Source organism: Euprymna scolopes, chromosome 2, assembly GCF_053919585.1.
Source record: "Euprymna scolopes isolate OS-2025 chromosome 2, ASM5391958v1, whole genome shotgun sequence".
Taxonomy (NCBI): domain Eukaryota; kingdom Metazoa; phylum Mollusca; class Cephalopoda; order Sepiida; family Sepiolidae; genus Euprymna; species Euprymna scolopes.
In genome coordinates this window covers 194,838,396-194,859,740 of record NC_136483.1, presented here as the reverse complement: position 1 = coordinate 194,859,740, position 21,345 = coordinate 194,838,396, and the positions used below count along the sequence as shown (strand labels likewise).

General features: G+C 35.1%; 1 protein-coding gene across 9 annotated transcripts in view; it reads left to right on the top strand.

The window, feature by feature from the left end:
* Positions 1–21,345, top strand: part of LOC145301055 (cAMP-dependent protein kinase catalytic subunit 1) — a 486,812-nt gene that overhangs the window by 211,932 nt on the left and 253,535 nt on the right. For 2 of the 9 annotated variants that reach the window (XM_080144541.1, XM_080144540.1), the window contains exon 1: positions 15,136–15,644. The exons of 5 other annotated variants lie outside the window; for them this stretch is intronic. In XM_080144541.1, the coding sequence (XP_080000667.1) occupies positions 15,332–15,644 (313 nt within the window). In that variant the 5' untranslated portion in view covers positions 15,136–15,331. Of the gene's footprint in view, positions 1–14,999; positions 15,645–21,345 lie in introns of those variants that run through there. 2 more of the 9 variants (XM_080144543.1, XM_080144542.1) reach the window with 2 other exon arrangements.

Sequence of the window (21,345 nt, the reverse complement as noted above, 5' to 3'; positions counted from 1 at the left end):
ACTGCTAAAAGCAGCTTATCATGCCATGACAGAGGTCAAAATAGACTTCATAGCCTCGTGGGAAATGCCTTTTTCTCTCCCTTGCAACCTCTTTCCCACAGAAGAAACGTTGTGAGCCTATCTCTGTTTTATCATTATTTTCATGACAAGTGCTCGTCTGATCTCTAATCTATGGTCCCTCCTCGCCAAACTTTCATGAAAAACACTCGCCTATCTGAAACTACAATCAATAATTTCCCCCGCTCTTTATCTGTGCCTAAACCTTAATATAGATTCCATGAACAAAACTTCTTTCTTAGAACTGCGCGCCTGTGGAATTCTCTTCCGTTTGACTGCTTTCCAGCTGACTACAATATGCTCATCTTTAAGTCCAACATAAACAAGTTCTTGATGAGTCGTACCCTTAAGTAATCCAATTTATCAAATTTCCACTACTAATGATTACTACGATATTGTCCCATTGACGATCGTACACTCAGTAACCCTTATCCTCGAGTTGCCACCAGGCTTTGATAAGTGGTAACTCCTTTGTATAAAAAAAAAAAATACCCTGAAGAAGATTGAAAATTGTTTGGAACATAGCGTTTTGGATATAATAACCAAGATGAGAATAATAATCCGAAAATTACTTAAATAATGTTTCTTTTTTTAACTAATTATCAATTGATTTGTTCTATTTGTTGCATCGAAAATAATTCTTCACATTAAAAATTGTGAAAAAAAAAAGTTCCTTCTATGTGTATTTTTGCACTGAAACTTTGTGTTTCTCACATTTTGAAAAGTTGACATTCGTGGTGATGGTGCGAGGGTGCAAGATAATCAGCCATGATTGGCATGTGCTCGTAGAAGAGACAGGATGACACCGAGCAGAGACGAACTTTGAACTCTAAGATTTCAAAATCGATTGTCAAAGTCGTGTGACTATGCAAATTAGTTAGCCTTTATGACACTAGAAAAAGTGCGATGAAATTAAAGAGCTGTATTGGGTTACGAAAATATTAGTTGATATCGTTTGTGTCTGGTTATGTCAGTGAGGAGATTCGAGTGTTTTAGTGAATCCACTTTTCTTAATAACGACGCCCTGGATTTATTTTAAAAGTTTTGTACAAACATTAGCCATTGTGAAAGTAAATTTTTCACTTGTGGGGAGGATCCTGCATGCTCGGCTTTTTTTTTTTTTTTTTTGCACGTTTTCAACTTTCACTGCAACAATATTTGGTACTTGTATAGTTTAATCAAGATATTAAAAAATGAAAATATCGAAAAAAAAAAAAAAAAAAAAGTTTAAATTGTACGTATCCGTTATGGAATGAAGTTCTCCTAAAAAAAAAATTTCACTTAATTTCATCAAATAGTTTTTTTTTGTTTTTTTTACAACGAAAAAAACAATTTGTTATGATATCGAGCAAAAGGTTCGATTTTTAGGAAGAAAAACTAGTATCAAAGAAGGAGAGGGAGTATCGGCGCTTTAACTGGAGTTACCTCCCTGTGGCGTTTTTAAAATCCAAACAAAAATTAAGAAAAAAATCCAAGATTACTGTCTTCAATGTGCTCTCATAAAAACGTGTTTTTCCACTGTTTTACAGGAAAAAAACTACTCGATCAAATTAAGTGAAATTTTTTTTTTCGGAGATCTTCAGTTCATAACGGATACGTACAATATAACTTTTTTTTCGATATTTTCATTTTTTTAATGTGTTGATTAAACTGTACAAGTACTCAATATTTTGATTTCTATTTGAAGTTGTCAATTCGCAATCTCTTGATGTTTTTGTAGGAAGAATCTTGTGAACATGTCGTGCCTCCCTCCCCCACATAAAGTAGTACCTGGTATTCCCAAATATTTCCCCATCTATTACTGACCAGACTCAGCAGTTTTTAACTTTAGTGATCTAATAAGAACTAGTGTGTAAAAATAAAATAAAATCATTTTTTTTTTTTTTTTTTTTTTTTTAATATTAGGGAGTCACCGCTTATCAAGACCAAAGAGCTACTTGATAAGAATTAATATTAGATTCATTCATTCAAGTGGTGTCCTACCTGGAACAGGCATTGACGGCTATGGCTATCGATCTCGATCTCTCTCCCGAGGCATTCATGAATTCATTGTTGCTCATCATTTTTGATGTTAACTAAGTGTTCAGACTGTCATCATATGTGTCTCGCTATCATACTCTGCTTACTTCTACCCACAATCTTTCCTGTTATTCTTTGCTGCTTGTCGGAGATTAGTTTGATGACAATCAGGTGCCACCTCTCCATCATGATAATCCCTACCGAGCGAGGCGTTCTGATTCAGAACCTTATTCATGTTGTTTCTCGAATAAAGAGGTTGATGTATTGACATAGCTTTCTTTGCAATTGTTCAGACAGTAGATTGCAGTTTCTTTCTGTCCGAGCAGTGTTCATATTGTGCGATTGTCCTGACCATAATACCAAGAGGTATCTTCTTGTTGCTTAACACAACGAAATATAAAACCATGAACAGACTGATTTGTTTGCTTCCGTATTACATCAGTTACCTGCTTTCCATAACCTCACGTTACCTTGATCAGGGAGCTGAAGTGGGTTTTCTACCATGCCCAAGGGTTTCCCATAGACTAGTGGAGAGGAAGAGGTGTGTAACTTTTTGTTTGACAGTAGTGCTGTCTCACGACCATATTAAATTATGACCATATTAAATTATGGCCATATTAAATTATGGCCATATTAAATTATGACCATATTAAATTATGACCATATTAACAATATTTAAAACGAAACTAAATTGAATAATAACAACCACTTTTTGAAATTAAAAATGTTGAGTGGTGCATTTTAGTGGAATAGAGATAAAAATGAACAAGAATTCAAAGGAGGAAAATAGACATATGTTAACTGATGAGAAGAACTCTTTATTAAGGGTAAGAACAAAAAAGGGATTATGGGATATGTACAGGGAAAGGGAGGTAATAGAGATACAAGAGTTATCTGACTTTTAACAACAAAAAAATGTTTTCCCTAGCAAAATTCATAAATTATTATTTAATGAACGATGTGCAATGTAACGTATCGCTTCCCATAAATAGGCTGTTTGCACTTAAAAATTTTTATCTTGTGACATGTTTGTTCGAAGTAGCGTGTAAAATGACAGCAACCATTGTACTAGCATAATTTCTGATTAGCAGATGTTACTGAATTGAAATGCATTGCATAAAGTGAAGAAAAAAAAAAAGAAAAGAAAAACTGAGTCCTGGGGGGCGTGTGGCCTTAAGCTACGACTTATTTAGCTTATAGGTAAGTCCAGCACTGATCCAAATCTCAAACATATCAGCACTTTTCATCTTTTGTGAAGAAAAAGAAGAAAAAAATCCTTAGAATGTTTTTCGCTTTTATAATTAATTTCTTGTCTTGTAATCTTACAATGGAAGCTGGGTATAATTATCTGACCATCTACAAAAGAGACTAGAGTTTGAATCGAGAGAAAATGTACATCCTAATTGCGTTGTGTTCGGATGAAGAAATGTAGGACTACATTTTCAGTTCGGCAAGGATCGAGGAGGGAGTATGTGCCCACGTTTCTCCGCCTGCTACACATGAAAGAAAAATATATACGCTGTTTACAAACCTTTTTTCTTTGGACTAGTGTATTTTTCAATGTTGATATTTTTAGTTATACAGAGTGATCTCTCCCTAAAAAAAAAAAAAAAAAAAAAAAAAAGAATGCCATTCATGCAATTGTTATAACATTCAATATTTGGTTTAAATAAACTTCAGTCTATGCCTGACTTATTCACCAAGTTTCAGGGTGTTTTTTTATTTTGTTCTAGCTGGGGAGGGGTATCCTACAGGATGTCAGATATTCACTCAACATCTCCTACATTCCAACCGAGAGATCTTTTTTTTAAGATTCTAACCATCCCTTTAAGTGTAATTGTTTTATCTCTTTTGCACTTGGTTAACTGGATATATTTGCCAGGTAGTTTTTAAAATTCTTTTTCATGAGCCTGGTTACTCCTATAATTACTCGAATGATAGAGATCTTCCTAAGATTCCAGTTTCTATTTATGCCGTACATAAGGTTTTGATATTGTTATCTTTTCCGCCTCAGTTCTTTTTAACCAAGCATCATTGGGGATACTAACTTTTACTAAGGTTACCTCTTTCTCCTTTTTGTCCTATATCACTATGTCAGGTTTAATAACTCAGTTTTCAAGATACATAGCTGTAGGAATTGCATAGTCATAGTGGATGGTATATAACTTATTTCCAACTGTTCTTTCTGGTAAACTTGTTCCAAGGATATGCTGCTGCATTCGATATTCAACTTTTTACAAATCGTCCAGTGGAAATATTTACACATTCATTGTGTCGCATTATATAGTAGCCATCCCCTAGCAGCGTGCTAGATAGACCAAAGATTGACGATTTCAACAACCATAGCACCTAATGCGGATATGCTGAAAAAAATGTGGAAGGAGATGCAGTAAAAACACGGGCCAAAACTAACCATCTTACTCTAATCCACAATGCAAAGCAATCAAAGTTCTTCAATAACAAACGATAAAAAAAATTCTAATATTGTGTTTGTTTTGCTATATATTTTTTTTGTTACATGACAGTATGGTTAAAGAAAATTGGAAGGTTCTATTTATAGACACTGGCGATGGAAACTAACCAATCAAATGGAGCCACGTTCTGCTAGTAACCAATTAGAAACCGGAATTGTGTAATCATAGTGGACAGTGTATGACTTATTCCCAACTGTTCTTTATGGTAAACATGTTCACAGGACTTGCTGCATCATTCAATATTTAACTTTTTACAGATGGTCCAAGAGAGATATTTACACCGTCAGAACCTTACAACTAAATGTCAGGTTACAGTCATGGATTCCTAGCAGTGTGTCTTATCAACGATAAAAGCACATCTTATTCTGACATGCAACATTGTTAATAATTCTGACCTTTCTTTCTTGCCATTGTTCTAATTTTGACTGTTATGGTTTCAGTTGAGGATTAGTCTAAAATAAATTCTCGTCCATCATATGAGATAATCTCACAGATAAAAATATAGGAGGTTATGGTTCAATGAGGATCACATCTCATACTGATGAAACGATCACTAAAGTGTCCTTGCCTATTGTTGAATGGTCATAAAAAGATTGAACATTTATGGCTGAAACTTGGATAAGGCAAGCATAGATCAAAGTCTATTTGTGTCAACTATGGCTGGATTACAGAAAGGATTGTGAATTTTACACATGACTAGCAGTGGACACCTGGCTTTGCCCGGTTATAAAATACACTTAAATATATTTTAATTCATGCAGACTTCATATCTATTATTACAGAGCCAATTCTCTATCTTTGTTCTCACAATTTTTATTTATACAGGCCGCTACGGACAAATTTATCTTTAGTTGACCTTTGACAAGTAAATATTTTCATTTATTAGCCAAATAGAAAAGTTACTTGCCAAACCCACATGATTTTTAGAATATGACATTTTCGTTCTGTGACGAGTACGTACATCATATAGATTTTTTTGTATTTTTTTAATAAGTGTAATTCTAAATATACAACAAATTTTATGTTGATACTTGAAGGTAAAAACATACCAATTTCCCCAGATGTTTTTTTTAACAGCCTTTGTTTAAAAAAAGAGTACATTGTTTTGTTAAACTTTTATTAAAGCAACCGGCCCTGACGGTATTCGAATTATAGTACTCAAAAAACTTCTACCAGAACTAGCCCACATACTTACAAAACTGTTTAAACGTTGTCTTAAGGAGAATTGCTTCCCATCATCCTGGAAAATCTCATCAGTATGCCCTGTATTTAAGAATTCAGGTGATCGGTCATCTCCCTCTCATTACAGGCCAATAAGTCTCCTGCGTGTCATGAGTAAGTTGCTGGAATCTGTGTTAAATAGAGAAGTAAATAACCTTCTTAGTGACACACAATATGGTTTCCGTTCTGCTAGATCTACAGCAGATGTGCTTACAGTTATATCTCATAGGATTAGCGAATCTCTCGATGGAGGCAACCTTTCTAGGGCAATTGCTCTTGACATATTAAAGGCCTTTGATAGGGTATTGCATAAAGGTCTACTCCGTAAGATCTCCAGCTATGGTATAGCTGGAAATGTCTTCTCAATTATTAAATCATTTCTCTTTGATAGGTTCATAAGAATAGTAGTTGATGGGCAGAAATCAGAAGCTCATAATATTCATGCTGGAGTCCCTCAGGGGTCCATCTTGGGCCAAACTCTCTTCCTGATCTACATTAATGATCTTCCAAATCACATCCTTACATCATTCGTAGACATTTATGCTGATGACACTACTATGGTAGCACATCTAAGACCGTAAACAACAAAGTTCTCTCCGATTCTCTCTCCTCTGATCTTGAGCATGTGGTACAATGGGGAAAGAAGTGGCTGGTTACTTTTAATGCATCTAAAACCAAGCTTCTCTACGCCTGTGGAATTGTCTTCCGTTTTCCTGCTTTCCAGCTGACTACAATATGTTTGTGTTCAAGTCTAAAGTAAATAAGTTCTTGATGAGCCGTTCCATATAAGTTATCAAATTTACCAAATTTTCATTACTAATGATTACTATATTGTCCAATTTCTACTGTACACTCTTTAACCCTTATCCTTGAATGGCCTCTGGGCCTTGATAATGTGGTGATGCCTATGTAAAAAAAAAAAAAAAAAAATGTTCTGATCGCCATCTGGCATCAATTGAAATGAATGGCTCCCATCTTGGGGAAGCCTCCTGTTTTGGCAAGCTTCTGGGCTTGACCTTTACTCTATCTAAAATTAAACACATACATCAAATCCGTTGCCAAGGCTGCTGGAAAAATGGTGGGATCCTTCTATCGATCCAGTAGATATCTCACTGCTTATCCAATTCTCTATCTATATAAGAGCCAGGTGCGTCCACGGATTGAGTATTGTTGCCACATCTGGGCTGGAGCTGCTAGAAAGGACTTATCCTGCCTTGCTAGAGTTCAAAATAGACTTCGTAGCCTTGTAGGGGATGTTCTTTTCTCTTCCCTGCAACCTCTTTTTCACAGAAAAGATGTTGTGAATTTGTCTTTGCTTTATCGTTATTTTCATGGCAAGTGCTCGACTGAGCTTCAATATATGGTTCCCCCCTCGCCAAACCATACACAAGAAACACTCGTCTAGCTGAAAACACTATCAATAATTCCCCCAACTCTTTATCTCTGCCTAAACCTAAACGTAGATTCCATGAACAAAGCTTCTTTCTTAGAACTGCATGCCTGTGGGGCTGTCTTCCGTTTTCCTGCTTTCCAGCTGACTACAACCTGATTGTCCAACGTAAACAAGTTCTTGATGAACCGTTCCACTTAAGTTAACAAATTTACCGAATTTCCTATCGATTACTATATTGTCCAATTTCTACTATATATTCTTTAACCCTTATTCTTGAGTGGCCTCTGGGCCTTGATAAGTGGTGATGCCTATGTAAAAAAAAATAAAAAAATTAATTTGACTTTGCTCGTTTTGTAAAAAAAATTTGGCAAGTTGTGCCCATGTTTTGCCCCCTAAGAAAACCCTCCAAGGAAACTGGGTGATGTATATTTATTGATGTGAAACCTCTATTGTTAAAATTTAACAAAATTCATAAATAGATGAATTTTCGCAAAAAGCTTACGCACACTCTTTTATGCCATTTTCATTTAACTAAATATAGTCTTCGTTATCATCTCTTTCATCTAGCAGCTGTGTCTCAAAATTCATAACGATCAGTTAATTAGTTTACATAGAAATATATATAAACACTAGCAGGTTACCCAGTCGTAAAATATGCATGAATATTATGTTTTAATGCAGAATTTTTATTTATTATAAACAGAAATATAGTAGGTATTAAGTGTAACGCTAAATTCCTCTAAAAAAAATGAAGTAAAAAAAGAAAATGGAAAGAAACTGAGACATGTGTATGCGAGTATTATGTTTTTTTCTAAACAGTTCACTTCTTGTAAGTAAAAAAAAAAAAAAATACTCAAGCTGAGATCGAAACCAAAACCTAAAGTCAAGTATGATAACCATTAGACCATCTTGCTACGATCTAGAAAAAGTGTTTTCAAACCTACTTATTCTTAACATCAGGAAGCAGTCGTGAAACAGTTGACAGATAAAAATCCGATGACCCTCAAGTTCCAATTTTTCAATTTTGACCGCTTAGCAGTCACTTTTTTTTTCCAGGCGAAACAGATTGAAAAGTTTTCCACATGTCTGAATATCCTATATACCAAATTTCAAGTCTGTAGATCAAAAATTCGTTGAGTATATAGGTTGAGAAGTCTCCTCACACGCACGCACACATTCTCATTTTTATAGATATAAACATATACTTTGTTATTATATCTCCTTGCTACATTAGCAGTGAAATACAATGATCATTTTTATGTTTTAATTCTATATATTCAGCGTCTCTTTTCCTTTGTTCAGAGGTCATGTTTTCTGATATCACGCAAGCTTACTCTCTAGTTCTCACGATTAAGCAGGTCAAATGTATCCAAATTTAATTCTATGAAATATTGTCTAATCACTTGTTTCATGGGGAAAGTAAATTTGTGCCAGAATAGATTTTCTGGGATAACTCGGGTTGCCCCTTTTTGGGAGCATTATCGAGGTAAAATTGACCCCAAATAGTTCATCCGCTCATTTGTTTGGACTTTTCTCAATAACCATGCCTTGGATATTTTTGAAATTTTGCACAAATATTAGTCATGGTGAAAGTAAATTTTTCATTCATAGAGGGGGACCCCGCATGCTCAACTTGTTTTAGTCAGATTTCACTTTGCAAATCCATTTTATCTTATGGATCTGCCATTGTGCTACAGTCAGGTGAGAGGAGGCTAGGTGAGAGCCCAGCATTCTCTGCTATATATCATGAAGCTCTACAACTGATGTAGCGAGGGACAGCTCACAATGTTTTTAACATTCGAAATTTATTTCAAACAGAATTTGATACATTATGCTGCTTTTCTTTGCTGATTCTGTATGAGTCTTGACGTAAAGACTAGCAGGGCTACATTACATTGCCCAGACCAAAACTAACATATTTCTATTAAAACTTTTACCTCGCTCTATTCGTCTTCCTATCGTTCTTTCCCCCTCCCTCTCCCTAATCACCTCCTTTTCCTCCGCTCAGCCCATTCCTCTCTATTGAGACACACACACATACACAGATAACTCTCTTGTATATAATACATTTCTCTTGAAATTAATTGGTATTTTCTTTCCAAATTTGTGCATAACGCTAAAAACTGACCCTCCCTGATTAAACCTCGCCCAGTTGGCTCCCAGAGAAAAAATTTTTCTAAAATTTAGATATTATTAATCTAGGGCAATGCTGATTAAGAATATACCATCTTGATGAGTGTTTGTTTTGTATTTTTTTTTACTTTTAACCGGACAACTATAATATAAATCTCATCTATCTGTTTAAATGTATGTATGTATGTATGTATGTATGTATGTATGTTCGCCTAAAACTTGACAGAGATGACAGATTTTCACAAGATCAGTACCGTTTTGAAGCTCGACCCTTCGGACAACAATTATCGAAAAATTGACTAAAATCATTGATTCTTTCACCCCCAACTGGGCACTTTTCTACAGGGAGGGGGTCGCTTTTTTCACCGATATTTTTGAAAGTCATCACCTTTTTTCGATTGACTAGCCTTAATTTAAACCTACGCCACTTCTGGTTTAGCAATGAGCGCAACAGCAAGACGTCAGTTTTTTTGGGGGGTTTTTTCAGGTTTTTTTCCTCCTTCGCGATACGGGTTCAAGCCTGCCTACTACCATTTTTTTTTTTTTTTTTTGCTCAACACAGACGTCCAAATATGCAGGCAATGCCGGGCACCCAGGCTAGTACATATATACACAGACAACTGCCCTTTATATAATAGAAAAAGAAGACTTAGACAAAAATATGTTGAGGTCATGAGGCATTTTGCAAACATATTTATTATATTCACTGAAATAATGCTAAATGTTAACCGATGACAAGCAGCAGAAGAAAATAGAATTTTTCAGAACTTTGTTGATCGGATTATTGCTAATTAAAGAGCTTCAAATAGAAAAAAATATCTTGGCCTAATATTCACGGATAATATGAACTAGAACAAATACATTGAAGACATTGTGAAGGCTGCTGCAAAGAAGGTGGATTCCCTCTATCGAGCTAGAAAACTACTCACACCCGAGAGCATCCTGTACCTCTTCAAGGCCAACATTTGCTCATGCATGGAGTATTGTTGCCATATCTAGGTTGGTGTATCTACCACTAACCTTTCCCTCTTGGATAGAGTCCAAAAGAAGAGTTTTCAATCTAATAGGTTCCACTTTGTCAACTAAACTCCAACTCCTGTCCCATCGTCACAATGTGCCTGTTTTACAAATATTTTAATGGAACATGCTCTGATCAACTTGTTGCACTTGCACCCCGATCGACATACATATTCCCGATAAACCTGCTTAGCAACAAAATTTCACCCTTTCACTGTTGGGTCCCTAAATACAAAAAAGCTTTTTACTTTAATAGTTTCTTTTCTCGGACAGCTAGATTTTGGAATTCCCTTCCCGCTACTTACTTCCCTGGCTGTACTGATATGCAGAAGTTTTAATGTAACATAAACCAATATCTTGTTAATCTTTCTTGGCCCCAAGTCGTAGTAGCCTCTTATGTTCGAGTGGCAAAATGCACTTGTTAGGAGTGAACATGAGTAACAGAAACAAAAACTCGAATGGCAGTCAGTAAAACGCAAAACCTTTTTACCATTATTAGTCTTAAAAAAAAACCGGCTATGATCGTAGGGTATTGGCATGATGAAGATAGTACCAGCTGTCTCCATTACTGCTACTGATGGGTGATTGCTTGACTTGTGGCAGAGTTTTTCCCAATCTACTTGACAAAACTCATCTGTCAATTCATTTAACTTCTAGCTACAAGTAGACTTAGAGCCAGAGTTGCCAATATTTAGTCATGTTTTTATTTATTTGTTTGTTTGGTTGGGTTTTTTTTTAACCGATTTTGGAGTTAGATCTTAATTTTTCAGCTGTCTGGCCACACTACCTTGGCTTTTTACTAAGATCAAAGTGTAGTATCAGTATTTGTTATGAGCTCAATTGATGAAGAAGAAATTCATCTAGACTGACGCAATTTTTATTTTGTCTCAATCCAGAAAGTCACTTTTTGGAGAAATCCGGATTTTATGTTGGTTTTTATTTTAAGAGATTGAAAAGTCAGATTTTTTCAGCGGACTCCATGCCTTTGAAGTTCAGTCGTACCTTTTTTTCCAAGAATATAGATTTTGAGAGCCTTTTTGTAGAGAGACTTGAAAATCGAATCTTTTTATGCAGATGTTCCATATATGAGTTTAAGAGTTGATTCATTTGGGAGAAATTTAGATTTGTTGTTATTTATTTATTTTCTTTTTTTAAGAGACTGAAGTTTCAGATTTTTTTTTTTTTTTTTTTTTTTCAGTCGACTTTTCATCTCTTTTTGGAAGATTTTGAATTTTGTATCAAGTTTCTTGAGAGACTCAGCACAACTCTTATGCTTTTCAAAAACTTTTTTGTGCTCAGAATTGCTAAAGCATTTTTTTTTAACTACCTTTTCACCTTACAAAGGCACGTTGCTACTTGAACATAAAGGACTACTATTTAGGATCATGTCTAACAGGGAACTGTGGGGAGTTGAACAGCAAGCTGTCTGTTCACATTACATTTAAACATCATCAGTTTAGTACAATCAGGGGAAATGGGGAAAGAATTCGTTTAGCAGTCAGAGGGAAGAAATTATTAGAATAGAAAGCTTTCTGACATTTAGTGACCTCAGCATTGAAGTGATGGGATTTTACCTCTTGTATGGTTAATTGGAGTATGTCTATCAAGGGGGCTCAAGTGCTACGAGTTCATAAAACAGGAATAGTGATGCAACATTGCGACGATATGACAGATGTTGGAGCTTGGAAGATAGTGCAGGACCTATTAGATTTGACTTTTTTTTTACCCTGTCTAAAAGCGAAAAACTGCTAGATGCAACAGACCAGATGAGGCAACAATACAATATGCATGGGCGAATTGTGGCCATGTAAAAATATAGGATACTAATATATATATATATATATTTCTCTGAAAATATATTTTATTTCCTTATAATATATACCAATCCTTATTTAAGAAGCTCAATGTAATTACAGCAATATAATGAATAAATGACAAACGACTATATTCCAAAGTTCATGATGTTGACCATCTTATAATTTATATATATATATATAATGTTGCATCCCTCTGTCTGTTTTACAAGTATTGGTGGATACTTCGACAAACTACAAGCTCTTGTGCTCCCTCAACAGAAATACCTCAGACAAACCCGGCAAGCAGCAAAATCCCGCCCCTACACAGTAGCGATCCCTAGATGTAAGAAAGCTTTCTGCTCTAATAGTTTCTTTATTAGGATTGCTAGACTTTGGAATTCCCTTCCGGGTTCCTGTTTCCCTGACAGCACTGACATGCAGAAGTTCAAGTGTAATGTAAACAGACATCTTGCTGCTCAATTCTCTTCATAGTACCCCTACAAATTGTATCGCAGATAGTAGCCCCCTACATCAAAGTGGCACTGTCTTGTTTGATGTGAAAATACAATAATATATACATATATATATGATGTGTGAGTAATATTCTAGCATGATAGAGGTAGCCCATCTTCTTTGCAGCAGACTTTGCAATGTCCTCCATGTATTTGCTTCAATTCATGTTGCTTATGAATGTTAAGCCAAGGAGTTTGGAGAATAAACTCTCAAGAAGGTGTCATTAATTATAGTAATGGCTGCATCGGATGTTGACTGCCGACACACCTCATCCTCCAAAACGCACATGCTTTCTGGAATTCTCCAAACTACACCTGATGCAGTGGTGCAGTGCACCTGCACCTCAACCCATACACATGCCTTTTTGATGAGCACGTAACCCGACTGTACATAATAGTTTCATTATCATTATTTCTTCGAAATTGTCTCGATGCCGATTCTTCATCGATCCGATGTTTTGAGTGAAATAGGATAAGAAAGAAATTTCCATTCAATCTCATCCCAGTTTTTGTCAAAATAATTGACAATACAAATTTTCGTTCATTGCTCAAAAGTAAAAAAAATGTCTGATTTGGCAACCACCAATTATCTTATCCCCCTCACCCACCGTTTGATAATCTCTCGATTAATTGGAGCTTTATTATTTCTTTGTGTACATTTAAAAAAAATCTCAATGCATACAAAAATATTTTTTAAAAAGAAATAAAGTGGGGGTGTTAAAATTAAACTCTCTCTCTCTCTCTCTCTCTCTCTCTCTCTCTCTCTTTGTATGTATGTATCTATCTAATTTCTTTACCCCTGTCTTGCTATGCATCTCTCTCGCTCGACGTATCCCATGTTGTCGCTTTTTCTTTTCTCTCAACTTGTTTTTCATTCTTTCAAACTGAAATAAAATCTAAATACTTTTATGTTGTCATCCTTTTGTTCCACCTTGCCACAAAAATGTCTACTCATTTAAATATTTCGTTTTCCTTTTTCTCGTTTGTCCTGTCATAAGAAAAAAAACAAACGATTTTTTTTTCAGCTTTTTGTTAATCTAAAAAAAAAAAAGCCCCCTTTTTTCCTGTGCGTAAACCTAAATGCAAGCATTTTCTCACTTTGATTTGTTAAACAAAATCAATTATACCAATTTAAGAACAATCATAAATGGGGGGGGGGGCTTCGTTGTACTTTTTGTTTGCCGTGGAAATAAGCGATATAAAAACTTCGGGTTCAAATCCTGTACAAGTTTAATTTTCCTCTTTGCGTTTTATTATTTTCATTTTATTTTATTTTATTTTTTTCCTTAAACTCGCGGGGATAAATTAACCGTTTATGTAAGCATGTTCTCTCCCCCCCCCCACCCCACTCCAAAAATAGCATCGGGACGAGTTTTCTTTTACTAAAATAATTTTGAAAGGTTAAATTCTATTTCAATCATTTAAATTATTTGTAGGATTTCGTATTGCCCCCCCCCTCCTAAAAAACAAAACAAAACAATTTTCGTTGACTTGAAGCAGGTTTTAGTAAAATAAATAAATAATCTGTAACGAGTTTCAAGTTTCATCGCACACGTAGGTCGGAAAAATATATATACATACATGACGACTATAGTTTTCATTTAGGCATTTCACGTGTACGATGAAACTAGTCGAGAAAAAAGTTAGCTAAAGAAAGAACGATAACTCAAGTTTATCCTTTTGAAAGGACACTAAGTGGAGTTACTCACTTTCCTGAGCTAGCCTTATTTAAAAAAAAAAAAAAAAAAATTTTCTTCCATTCATCCCCAAACAAGGCCCATTAGACGTGAGGGTCATTTGTAATTGAGGACTTTTTTTTTTTTTTTTTTTTCATAGAGATAGCAACTATATTTTTCCGGGCGAGTTTTTCGACGTTTCGTTTCACTTGTTCGATGAAACTTTTTTTTTACTCGGTCACCAAGGTTCAAGAACCACGCGAGAATAAGGGTTGAGTATCAGATGGCGGTCAAGACAACACTGATGATTGGTAATGATGGTGCAAGTTTGGCAGAATTCGATTTGTTGCATCGTCCGCTTAAATAAAGTTTGTTCACATTTGGACTGGAAAACGACTAATAAGAAATTAATGCCTTGAAAATGCCGTTTAAAAAATAAATAGATAAAAACGTTTTATTTATTTATAACTTCACTCTTTTCGAGTGGAGAGTTATTGGAGCTTTGTTTTTATTTCGGTGAATTTGCATAATACAGGAGAACCCCTGTTGACTGGAAATTGGGATTGTTTTCTTTACTGACGCGCATTGTGTGTGTGTGTGTGTGTGTGTGTGTGTGTGTGTGTGTTAGAGAGGGGGAGACTGACCGATTTGAGAAGAAAGGAAGGGTAGCGCTGATGTTAGAGGAGAAGCTATAACAAAAAGAGAGGAGGAAAGAAAAAAAAGAAAAGGAAGACTGACAGTCGATGTCTTGAACTGAAGTTGCAAATTACGTCGTCGCCCATCCTGTTGGGTTATACGAATAGGAGGAGGAGAGCGAGATAGTGGAAAGGAGGAGGCGGGTACTCTGAAAAAAGTTAGTTCAGTCAAGTGCGCCTCTCTCTCTCTCTGCCCTTAATATAAAGACAACAATAACAACAAAGAAGTTACGGGCAGTCGTAAAACAGCAATAACAAAAGGACATCCTGACCCCCACTTGTTTGGTGGGGTACTCCGTACTCACTGGGACCCTGCGTGCCAAACCAGCGGCACTAGCATGGAGTTTATTTTAGATCTGTTCGACCAGAAATCAAGGAAGAAGACGCAACAACGTTCGGCTACTACGGCGAGCGCTGGGGCTGGAAGCAATACTGCGGGCCCATCGTCGGTGGCGACCGGTGCAGCAGCGTGCAGCAGCGGAGGAGGTGGTGCCCGCCCCCGGGCGGCGAGTGATGAACCCGTCGTCACCCAACAAAGCCAACGTCGACTCCTTTGGGCTTTCCGAAAACGCGACCCGGTGGAATGCAATCGGGTCAGAGAGGCCGAAGAAAGGAGAAAACGCGAACTACGGAACCTTTACCTTTTTGATGGTGAGTAGTAGTCAATTGGTTGTTATTATTATTATTTATTTGCCTCGGCAGGCACGAGGTCAGATTGACGTGGGAGAATGTGCTCACCCCAAATAGTCAGCATAAAAAATTTCTCGGAGGCACCTCAAGCGACCGGCAATAAGTCAATCTTCCCAAAGAAGGAGGAAATGTCTGGGTGGGATAATTATTTTCTCTCGAAACCGACCATACACAACAGATATATAAACCCGAAATTAGTACTTTAAAGTTTTTTTTGTTTAGTTATCGGGTAGAAATATTCTTTAAAAAAAAAAAAAAAAAATTATTGTTGAAATTATTGGCGGTGGGTGTGGGGAGAGGTAATTTTTGAAAGGGTTAAAAAAAAGTTCGGTTTCTTTCACCTCATCCCCGTTTTGCATAAAATAAATGGTGCTAGTGCACTTACTGATCCGCGCTATTTTTTAAATCGTATTTCCAAGTTTAATTAAAGTTTTGTTTTTTTTATTCTATTGTAAGGTTAAAGTATAAAATAGGTACAAAACACCCTCCTCCTTCCCATGTTAAGAATGGCTTTTTAAATAAGAACGTTATTATTTCAGCACGGATCAATAAGTGCACTAGTACCAAATAATTTTATTTTCCTCTTCAGAAGTGGAACAATATCCAAGAAGAACCGTAAAAAAAAAAAAAAAAAGACAACACTTCAAAAATCCTCTCTCTTGGCGCTGCTGACCTACTTCTATTTTTTAATTCAACTCCTTTTAAGTTTTCTTTCTTTCATAAACAAAGTCTTCAACTTAATTTTTTTTTAAAGTTTAGTTGTCGTTTTCGACAAATAATTGAACGTAGACTTGCCACATGAACAAAATTAACCCCACCAAGCCAAGTGGACTCTGTTTATATAACCCCCTTTTATTTCCCCTTCATTTTCTACTGTCTTCTGTTCTTAAACTTTTTTTACGTGTCCCTGTTTCGAGGGCCGGATGTGATACAATGTCGAGGTTTTAAGGCCATGAGCGCCGCCGCGCGCCGCGGTGACGTCGTGGGACAACCTATGAAATTGCCTAAATCCGTCAGCATTGCTCTTGGGTTTGCACCGAAATATGATTCTGTTCAGTCCTAAACCATTCTCCCAAGTATTACCCTCTCCTTTCGAAGAAAAGGATTGGGTTTTCCGACAACGGAAAATTTTGTAACCAGGTGGAGGAAATCTGGATTCACCCACAATAAACTAACCTTATGCCTAATTTTGCAAGGGAGAGGAGAGATACCAATAAGGGTGCCTCAGATCGCATAATCCTTCTTTCTCCTAACCGAGGAATCGTCACTGCTCCCGAAATGTGAAGATAATGCTTGGGAGAATGAATGACCTCCTTCATGAAGCCCTTTATTTTTCATGGGTTACCTTCCTGTTGCAACTATCTCTATTTATAAATACACCCCCCCTCCAAACTCCGCATCTTTCCGTAAAGATGCAGACCACGTGCTCTTCTCGGCGTCGTATTTAGTTCCCTCTCCAAAAACATTTCTCTCGGCTTTACATTTTTTTTTTTTTTTCAGCTGGTAATTAACTAAAACGTTATGTAACAGACTCGATTGTAGAATAGGGATTCTTCAACAACACTTTCTTCTCTAGATCCATAGTATCTACTTATTTCAAGTCTGTCAAGTTAGACATGAAATCGGTTTTTAACGTAGATAAAATCCAGCTCCACTAGAGAAGGAAGGGTTTGTATTTTTATATCAGGTGCTAGTTAGTTCACCTAAAAAGAAAAAATGAAATTCTATCTTTTAATAACTTTGCGATAAAAATAAAAACAACCGTTTTAGAATAGAGGATCAGTTTCGCATATAAATTTAAAGTAGAATGATCACCTACTTCCTCATCCGACAGCGTGTTTAAAGACATGTAACCGTTTTTTTTTTTGTTTGTTTGTTTGTTTTTTTTTTGTAAATTTTAACCTGGTTTCCACCTTAACAATTTCCTTAAAAAATTTTCGAGTATGCTGAAACCGAATATCGCATTTAAATTTTCCGGATATTAAGCAATGTTAGTTCTTTTTTTAATTTTGGCATTTTCTTGGAAAGTGTGTGTGTGCTAGTGATTTTTTTTTTTTTTTTTCTGTTGAATATACAGAATAAAAAATGTTATAAATAAAATCATTATTTTGTGTGTGTGGGGGGGGTTAATTTGACTATTAACGATCCTGTGGGCTATAAGTTGATGTTTACCGATTTCGTTATACACACCCTTTTTTTTTGTGCCACCCATGTTTAAGGTTACAATTAAAGAAGAGCATGTCTTTTAACATTTACAATTTTCAGAATAATTTTTTTTTTGGGGGGGGGTATTAACTATTACAATTATGAACTAGATAGTAAGTAGGGCTCCACATTTTTAAAAGATCATCATCATATGAATCTGAAGATTCTATAGTGGGCATTGGTTTCCTCAATATTTTTCTAGTCAGAATTCTTTCTAGAAAGACATCAGCTACTTACAGGAAGGTTGCCAACATCCCTAAATGAAAGTGATTTTGCGGAATGAACTGGATTCCAACTTGGAACACCCAGGTCGTTACCTTCCAAATTTTAAGTAATGAAAGGTAATTGTTTCCTAACACTTTTAACATAAAAATGTCTACGATTCCACCACAAAATAAAGAAAGTAATATTTCTCCTCCTGTGACTAAAGACAAAAACAAATATCGTATTAAAAAACGCATGTCCACCTCTCGTGTCTCTGTATGCGTGTTTATTTTTCGCGTCAACATAACTCGTGTATATTTGTCGAAATAAACAAGGAAATAGCATAAAGTGCTAAAATTGTTTTTAGTTTTAAATCCACCACAAAGCTTCCTTGTAAACTGGTCGGCCATTTTAATTTTGTGATAATAGTTGGAAAATAAGGAAACATTTTATTATCATTCACGCTTGTTGTAGTTTTTTTTGTGCGAGCACATATAAACAACCTGAAAAAATATCCTAACAAAAGTGGGAATTAAAAAAATAAATAAATGAAATAATAAAAGTGACCATTGTAGCAACAGTAAGAATAACACAAAGGACAAAAATATAATCACTAGAAATAGTAATAACCCAAATCTTAATAGCAACCAGAAAGCTAATAACAAACAGAAAAGTTGCAATTGTAGAACTAGTGCCATCTGTCCACTATAAAATGCCTAACAAAAGCCATTGTTTACTAAACTACAATATTTGCCTAAGAAAACCTGAATAACAAGAAATATGTGAATATAACCTCCCTAGATTTTAAAATCAGATACCATGATCATAAAAGCACATTCAATAACAAAAAGTGACAAATCAAAATAGCACTAGTGATCCATTACTGGGAGTTCAAAGAAAGTGGACGCTTGACAAGAGTAAAGTAGAAAATATGACAGGCTTGTATAGAAATTTAGATGACCCATGTAGATCATGCCTGAATGAGAAATTTGAAATCATGTATTTTAAAGAACTTCAACACCTATAAACTGTAGACACGAAATAACAAACAACAGTAAGCATAGAATAAGCTTTAATGGACAGTAAAAACACAAACAAATAATAATTATATATATTTGAAAAAGTTTCAAATATATAAAGTATATAAAAGTTTTCCTATATATAAAGTAAAGTAAAATAAACACCCACTTCCTGAATTGCACTCGGTTTCAAGTTGGGGGGGGGGCTTCACTTTCAGCTATATCTCCTCATATTTTAGGATTAGATTACATTACATTATTTACAGTATATGTGTGCCTGAACGGCATATGCCCTTTCCTTCCATGCTCAAATTTGGAAGTTTTTTTCACTGTTTCAAAAAAGTTTTTCTCTTTTTACTTGCATAATTTTATTTTAAAAGCAGAAAAAGAACCACACTAAACATTACCGGTCTCCATTTACCGCTAACTGGTCAGGAAGTGAGTGATCATTTTATATTTATATAGGAAAGTGATTCTCCATTCTAAAATATTTAAATATTTATTACTTCATATTTTACAATCATTTAATTTCCATTATATATATATATATATATATATATATAAAGCGCATCAGTTAAATTTTCGGTAATACATTTCTATTAAATACCTACCTACCTATCTAGTATTGCACAGGTGTTATTCTATGCTGGATGGGTAGTTTCACACTTTTAAAAAAGATTTTTAAAAATGTACTTTTTAAAATCATGGAATTAATAATTCGTCTGTTACCTCATTATTATTTATAAAATAAGGGATCTTAAAGAATCTTAAGGAGGTATTAATATTCAGGGAATTTTAGTTAAACTTTCCTCAAAACCTGATGTATTTACAAAAGCCTTCCATAAAACTACATTAAACTCAATATAGCTCATTTTGCCCACCCTTACACCTAGCAGTTGTGTTCCAAAATTCTAAATGATTAGTTAATCAGTTTCAGGGTTTACTTTGGATAAACATGTATGACTAAGAGAATAAAATTAAATTTTTTTGCTTCAAACATTCATTAGATGTTTTAATACCCAAATTGTCGAAAGCAAAATGAAACTCAACTTTCAAATTATACCCTACTTGGGTTTTATTGTGTGTAATAAATATAAAGGCGCTATAATTTTAAAAAATTGTATTTTTTAAATATTTTCTTAACAACACCCCTACTGATGAGTCTGATTCAACATATACTTGTAGGTTTTTATTTGCTTTTTTTAAACAAGAAAATATGATTCAATACGTATGAAACGTATGTTTGGGCATTTAAAAATGTTTTAAGAAAAAAAATATATATATATAAAATTTTATTTTCTTATATTCGAGTTGTAGTATTTATTACCGATGATATTTGTATGGTTATAAAATTAATATTAAGCTTTAATCAAATTTCTTTGTGATCTTAAAACGGAACAAAATAAAATTACACACATAGTAAAATTGTTTCCCTACTTTGTCCAAATTGTCGCCACAGAAACAATCACATCTTATTCTAATATTGGAGTACAATAAGTTTTTCATGTGAAAGTAGGCGTGGCAGGATCAAGGGATGAGATTTGCATTGATAGATCCAGGATTCAACTTGGAAGTGACATTGAAGGAAAACGTATAATCAACAATCTGATTCTGTCAGAATGTCACTGAAATTCAGATCTTTCCGATGGCTACACCTGCCTTCTTATTGGGGTAGTGAAAGCGTAAATCAACTTGCTATCTGCAAGTAGTTTGTGTGTATGTGGCAGCAAGACTCTGCACTTTGTCATACTGGACAGAAGACCAACCGTTAGAAGTTTGTCAGCCATACTTCACTTGACATTTAGCCTCCCAACTCGAGTGACTACAATGCCCTCGGCTTTGTGTAAGGTTCCATACAATAAAACCCTAACAAATTTAATTGCATTGCAAGGAACAAGCTAAAGATCAGTATCATCAGAGCTTTTGGGAGACTTGTGCTGAAGGTCTGTATTCATTTTCAATGCTGCCTTGAAAATTGTCATCCAAATCAAAGATGACTTCATCGATTGAAATCGACAAACTCATGTGAATTTGATGAATAAAGCTGAAGAAAAATAAAACTGTATAATTTTTCGGGGGATTATTTGGATTATTCTTCTCCACTTCGATGTTATTTTCACGTTTCAGTCGATGTAATCTTCAACCTTCTTTAGGTATTTCATGTCAAACTTGGTGAATTCATGAATCCGTGGAATTTCAGATTTAATCTACTCTAATTCGTAATTGTATTCTTA